The sequence below is a fragment of the Stegastes partitus genome, unplaced genomic scaffold (genome assembly GCF_000690725.1).
Source record: "Stegastes partitus isolate 25-593 unplaced genomic scaffold, Stegastes_partitus-1.0.2 Scaffold1392, whole genome shotgun sequence".
NCBI lineage: Eukaryota > Metazoa > Chordata > Actinopteri > Pomacentridae > Stegastes > Stegastes partitus.
In genome coordinates this window covers 87139-94028 of record NW_007579123.1, presented here as the reverse complement: position 1 = coordinate 94028, position 6890 = coordinate 87139, and the positions used below count along the sequence as shown (strand labels likewise).

The 6890-nt window shown below is 41.0% G+C and overlaps 1 protein-coding gene across 1 annotated transcript in view; it reads right to left on the bottom strand.

The window, feature by feature from the left end:
* The window catches only part of ulk4 (unc-51 like kinase 4), an 88001-nt gene that overhangs the window by 3799 nt on the left and 77312 nt on the right, over nucleotides 1–6890 (bottom strand). The window contains exon 36 of the mRNA XM_008299201.1: nucleotides 3512–3600. Coding sequence (XP_008297423.1) covers nucleotides 3512–3600 — 89 coding nt within the window. The remainder of the gene's footprint in view (nucleotides 1–3511; nucleotides 3601–6890) is intronic.

Genomic DNA, 6890 nt, shown 5'->3' with positions numbered 1-6890 from the left:
GACAGGTCGCTGGTCTCATACATCAGAAGATCAAAGGAAGCATGGTCGCTACGGTGACAAAACCCTCGGCTCAAAGCGGGAACACACATTCAGCCGACATACTGATAAAAGACAGCTGGATGCAGAGATGCAGGTGTGCACATGGGAACACACACACACACACACACACACACACACACACACATACACTGCATTTCAGAATTTTTTTCAATTTACTGAAATCTAACATTTGCCATTGGGGATACAAATTAACTGTTTCTAAATGTTTTGTGAGTTACTCTTAGAAAACTAACAACTGGCCTTGGAATTCCCAAACTCTTGAAGGAGAGCTGTTACTTTGTACTTTGAGGAAAGTGCAGATCATGTTTCCTGCCACTGATATCAGATGTCAGGAGACCTCCAAGTTTTGGCATGTATGATGCACAGACATGTTCAGACACTTAGAAAAATTGTAAGATGAGACAAAGAACTGGATGAGACAAAATTCACAAAGATTGTTGGTATCCTCTAAGGTGTGATTTCAAAACTAAAACAGAAAATGAGGACCTTACAAGGACACACCTAACAGTTGCTTATGGAGTGGATCCTAATGGGCAATTCAAATATTAAAGGTGTGGATGACAGAGAATCCACTCACACAGTCTCTTCCAATAGCAAACATTTGTTTTAAGCACAACTTGTTTTTCTGGCAACTGCACAGTCAGCATGTTTGTACTCACACAGTTTTGGCAGTATGTGGACGTTCTGCACAGACCCTTGTGGACCCTTGTGGACCCTTGTGGACTTGGGTGGAGGACGAAATAATATTATGTGTACACTTGCAGATTTAGGAACCATGAACTGACCTTGGTATGGGGAGAGGCTGCAAGGTGATTCTCCCGTCATCCACACCTTTATAATTCATCATAAAAAGAGTTGTAATTGAAGAAGTCGCTGACCGACTTCACAGGAGCTTTGAATTGCACATTGACGGAGCCCAAACACAGCAGGAAGTCCTCATTTTTCCAGAAACCCTGTGTTATGCTCACACATTGTGATCAGGACACCTTAGGAATAATGACAGTGACAAGATTTCTATGGATAGTACAGAGTGATCTTTTTTTTTTGTTGTTGTTATTTTTTTGACCTTTTTGCCTTTATTTGAGAAGTGCAGTTGAGAGAGAGACAGGAAAGTGGGGGAGAAGAAAGGGGGGAAGGACCTGCAGAAAAGGGCCATGAGCGGGATTCAAACTCATGACCTCTGCGTTGGGGACTATAGCCCCTGCACATGGGATGCCAGCTCAACCAGGTGAGCTATAGCAGTGCCCAAATAGAGTGATCTTTAACCAGCTGCTATATCTATATGTGTTTTTTAGGTGTTCAAAAGGAGTAAATGCATCCCTGCTATTTAAATAAAGGAGTAATAATGGTTTGGTTTCCCCACCTTTTACAATATAGTCATCATACAGTCCTTGCAATCAGATGATTCTATTTATGGCTGCCTATGTCAACTACTGTCAGCAAATGACAAACAAGTACTAAAAATCTAACATGGTTGCATTACTGTTAATTTGGTTGAGGCATTGTTTTACCACGGCATACTCAATTAGCAAAGGAACCAATCAGGCCATTGTTATACTTTCTTTATTCACGACTAAATTGGGGTCCATGTGACAAAAAGACATTATCTCAAGTCCATTAAAGTCTGCGAGGCACCTCTATGGATGCCTGTGAGCAGCCCAAAAAGTCTGCATGGCTGCTTCAAGGGCAGTACTGCACATGCTCAGTGTGCATGCTTGGAATGGGTAGATGCAGACTGCACATGTATGGAACGCTTGATGTCCTCCAAGTGGACTAGAAAGTAAAATATAACAACAACAACTACGTGTCCATGGTGTCATGAAGTATAATCAAACCTTTGGAATTGACTCTTTTAACTGTAATGTGGTTGCCAAATCTCTCACACTGACCGTGAGACTCAAGCAAACCACTTTTCACACGCTCTCACACCACACATCCATTTTCTCACCCAGGGAAAAACAAATTAATAACTGATAATGTCCTGGCACGAACAGAGGACAATGGCAGCATCCAGACAGACACACAGAGCAGCAGCAGCAGCAGCAGCAGCACAGTGCAGCAGTGAGTTATTCAGAGCAATCAGAGGGAAAGCGAGAAATATCCACAAATCTATTATACTGCAATTAATTCCCTTACATGCTGCTCACAGTAATCTCAGTCAGCGGCAGCAGCACAGTGTTTCTCCTTCTTTTTTTGTGCCATAAACACACAGCCAGGAGAGAGAGGGTGTTTCTATAGGAACAGGGACGCTCAGATTCTCTGTTGCAATGTCCTGATCCACCCAATCATGAACTGTTTTGGCTGCATTTTTAGTTTTCACAGCACTCTCAATTTAACTAATCTAGATTAGTGCAGGTTGCTGCATCTTGACTTGGTTTTCTCCACACTTAAAAACATAACCAGACACCAGTGGGCCTGGCTGTACTCACAAGGCCCCAGCATCTCCGTGTTAAAGTTTTCCCTGCAGGACGAGAGGGTTTCTGTGAAGGAAAGCTTATGCATTGAGCACCAGTTCTCAGTATTCGGCCTTGTTAGAGAACCTGCCAGTTGTACACCTGTGGTTCTGCTGGTGGACTCCAACGCTCACGTGATGCAGATAACCGTAGAGTGTGATTGGGAGGAAAGCCTGACCAAGCATAATGTTTTTCATAAGTATATTTTGCTACCGGAGCAGCCTAGACCGCTGACTAAGTTTGTGGTTGGCTCATCAAATCTGAGGTCAAGGTTGTGGTCAAAAAGTCTCATTTGCTTAGTAAGGTTTTTACTGTGTGAAATGACCCAGAAATATATAAATGACAACCATAATAAAAGCTCGTAATCTAAATGCTGAGGAAACACATCCATTCTTATCTGAGACCATTTACTGCTTACCGGACCGTCCTTTGCAAAAGGCAAGAAGATAATGCTGTCAAGCAATTCCTTGAGGCAGCAACATTCAATGCGAGGAACCATCGAGCTGTTCATGAGAACAAACTATTAACATGACTCATGATGCATCAAGGTCACAGAAAAGACTTTAGGAAAAGACATATGAGGTTTTTTTTTTTTTTTTTACTATATGACCACAACTTGGACACTCAGGTAAAGAAAGGAGCTGTCAGCTGATCACCACCTGGGGTTGAGTTGGATCCAGTGGAAGAGGAGGCAGGGCTATTAAAGGCAAAGGAGAGTAACTGCTGACCTTGACGTGTCCTCTGTAATATCTATTGATTCACACTCATGGACAAGGTGAGGAGCTCAGACTTCAGGAAGGAGCTTAGAGGAGAACCATTGCTACTTTGTGTTAAAATGAGTCAGTTGAGGTGGTTTGGGACAGATGGGATGCTGTACTTAACACTGCTGCCTCTGTGACTTATTTCTAGCAGCAGATAATGACAAATAATGACTATGCGAACTACCAGAGATAATAAACTGATACTGTATATGACATACAAACAGCAGGAGTGCTCACCTGTTGGATGTCGTCATATCTTGCAGTAGTCTCATTAGTGCTGCTCCTTCAGGGCATTCTAACCAATCAGATCTGTCTGTAGTCTGCACCTAAAAAAAAGACGGATAGAAGAAGAACAAAGTGAGTGAGAAAGACTGAATATATGCTCACACTAGTTTCCAGCTGAATGGCAGTCCATTGTTAGACCACATTCTACAAAGGATATGATGACATAGGTCTGCCACAGGTAAAAAGTAAATCCTGAGCAGAGTATGAGAGCATCACCGCACTGTGTAGTCTGGCACTGCATTGTATAAAACAGGGAGAAAGCACACTGTTGGAATAATGACCTCTATCTCCAAACACTATGCATCACTGTTTCTGTTGTCCAAATGTGCAAATAGACATCGTCAAAGCTGAACAAAAGTGAACTTTAACCTCAAACTTTGCTAAAGCCAGCTAGAGATCACTCTGAAACTGTGAAATAGTTTGTCTTCCTGTTAAAGGTCAATAAATAACACCCACTACTGTCTCTGAAGGGAAAAAACCTACACCTTGGTTTTACACATGACTTTGCATGGTCTCGTGTTTCCAAGCTCTGTTGTCAGCACTGATGTATGATGATACAGACGTCTGTTAGCGCCGTTTGTCACTGTCGTCTCAACAAAGAAATGCCAGTCATGCTTCACTGCATGCATTTTTGATTTTACTCTGTTCTTTTCTTCAAGTTATTGGACCAATTAAAGTCACAAAAAAACTCATCTCTGCCTGTCAAAGTTACATATTTATACTTTTTTTCCCTATGAAATAATCCCTTCAGTCCTTAAAGTAACTTAAATGTCACTCTACACCATTGGCTCCTTTCAGATGTGCAGATCGTATAAGTCCATGTCTCTCTCTCTGCATTTACTCCTTCTAACTCATTATATTTCTAGCATACCAGCGGAAGTTGTAATTTTGGAGCAATTCAGCCACACGTGTTAGAACCTGAAATTGGTTCTGAAGAAGCCCTCCCACCCTGGAAGTCATTTTACAGACAACTATTGGTCTGTTTTATCACCAAAGAATCATTCTGCAAGTTACCAAGACCACCGACAGAGTGTCATTACACTTATTTGTCATTTCAAAGTAAACTGATGAAAAAGGGCTAACTTGCCAAAAATCCATTTGAATGAACACATCTGCACACACGCACATTATACACCCTTCCATTTTTTTAGTTTGATTTTTTTTTTACATGAGTACTTTTATTTTCCTTATTTATAGAGAAGTCATTATTTAGGTGCTCCATGAATTTATTCTATTTCTGCTGTTGAACATGTTTGCCATTCTGGATCAGACCTTCAGCTCAGGAGTATACCCGGCTATCCTTCACTGCATTCCCTGCCCGCATCATTTGTCTCCTCTCTTTGTCATCACTCAGTTTCAGTCCTGTCCTTACATGTCTCCTCTGTCTAGACTCTGCACCCACCCAGGAACACCTGGTGCACAGACTCGTGTGTGTGTGTGTGTGTGTGTTTAGGATGGTTCCTTCTTCAAAGAAGTTACAGTGTTTAAACAGATAACTAAGGTAATGTCTGAGTTAATATTATGGTGGAAGTTTGTGACGAAACAAATGTCTTCCAATAAAATCAAAAAACCTGTTTGTATGTGCATGTATGAGTGGATATTTGTGTGTGAGTGTGTGCATGCACGTGTTTCCGTGTGTTTGGTGTACGTGTTTCCTCTGATCTCCGGTGACATCATCACCTCTGTCTCTGTGGCGACACAGCATGGTTGTTGCTAAGAAACAGGGTTAGGAGGAGACAAAGACGCTCCCCTCACTCGCTTACTTTTCTCACAAGCACGCACACACATTTCTTCCGTCCCCATCAGGGTTCGGGGACGTTTGTGTGTGACTCCCAAGCAAACACAACAACGCAAACCTACTTATCATCCTTCCTCCATCCCTGCTCTCCACCCGTGCTCACCTCAGTCTTCCTCCTCTCCCCATCTCTACCTGACGAACGCCCAGACTCAATAATACTTAATTCAAAGTCATATGAGAGGCACACAGACATACAGCCAGGACAGACACAGATGCTGCCTCTCAGAAACACAGCACAAGTTCTGTCAGAATAGACACCGAGTTCAAACCAGTGACAACGTGCCTGACATTCTCCCGAATAACATATAGATCATGCAGGTATGTAACAACACATGACAATGAGTGTGTGAGAAAGAGAGAAAGAATGAGTGTAGAGGAATGATTAATGATTTTATAGATAGTTCTAATAATAATGATAATAATAATAATAATAAGTTGCTTCTGGATCTTGTAGAGCTATTAACCAGTTTTAAATGTTGGAGCACAATCTCAGGTCGCTTCTCATGCTCTTTGACTTGAAAAACAACAAGTGAGTCTTTTTCATCGGGTCTAATTAAACTTTTGGCGTAAATATCACTGGTCATAAATATATACTTGATAGTTTTCTAACCGACTTGTTGAGAAAATTTGCAATTATATCATCTACCTTTACACAGATTCAACTGAGTGTTTGGTAAAGCTGGAGGCACTCTGGAACTGAAGGATAAATAAATAAATAAACAGTCATGTTTCTGGTACAAGCGCGTAAAAGGTTACAATAATTGGACATAATATGCTCTGACATTTTGGAGACTTTGTGCTGAGAGATTTCTCCGGCCTCTGGAGATGAGAGAGAAGGAAGCTTCTGGACGCAAGTGTGAGGTTAACAAGCAGTCTAAAGGGAATGACAGGACAACACCAACAGCAACATCCTGAATTAGTTCACACAGCCAACTGTCTTGTAGTGACTGAACCCAATTTATAGGAAATACTACAGATCGATGAACATTATTTCTGCTGGACAATTTAACATGACAGATTTAGAAGGTTTTCTGTGTGAAATGGGCTTCAGAAAGACATGAATCGTGCATACATATTACTAATCAATGAGCACAATAAATTCTGTGTTGCCAGAGGCAGGCTGATAAGTTTGAAAACTAAGAAATCACTGCTTTTAAAAAAAAAAGGAAAAAAAAAGCTTCTTCTTCTAACATGTTATTATGAGTCTCTTTTCATTTAATTAGCATTCCTTTTCAAGTGTTTCAAAGTTCTAACTGAAAAAAGACAAGTTGAACATTTCAGTAATTCAGACTTGATTTATTTTGCCTCTCCCCTCCCCTGCAGTTTCCAAGCTATTAGCGGGATCTTTGATTGAGATTAACAAAGCCCTGAAATCAATGAAAGATAATGAAAAAGGGTTTTTTTGGAGGGCAGGCACTTGTCTGCACGTGTAGGTGTGTGTTTTGAGAGAGAATGTGTGAGTCATTGTATTTCTAACAAATGTCTGTTGCATTTCAAATTGACAGACTGGTAATGAGATTATATATATATATA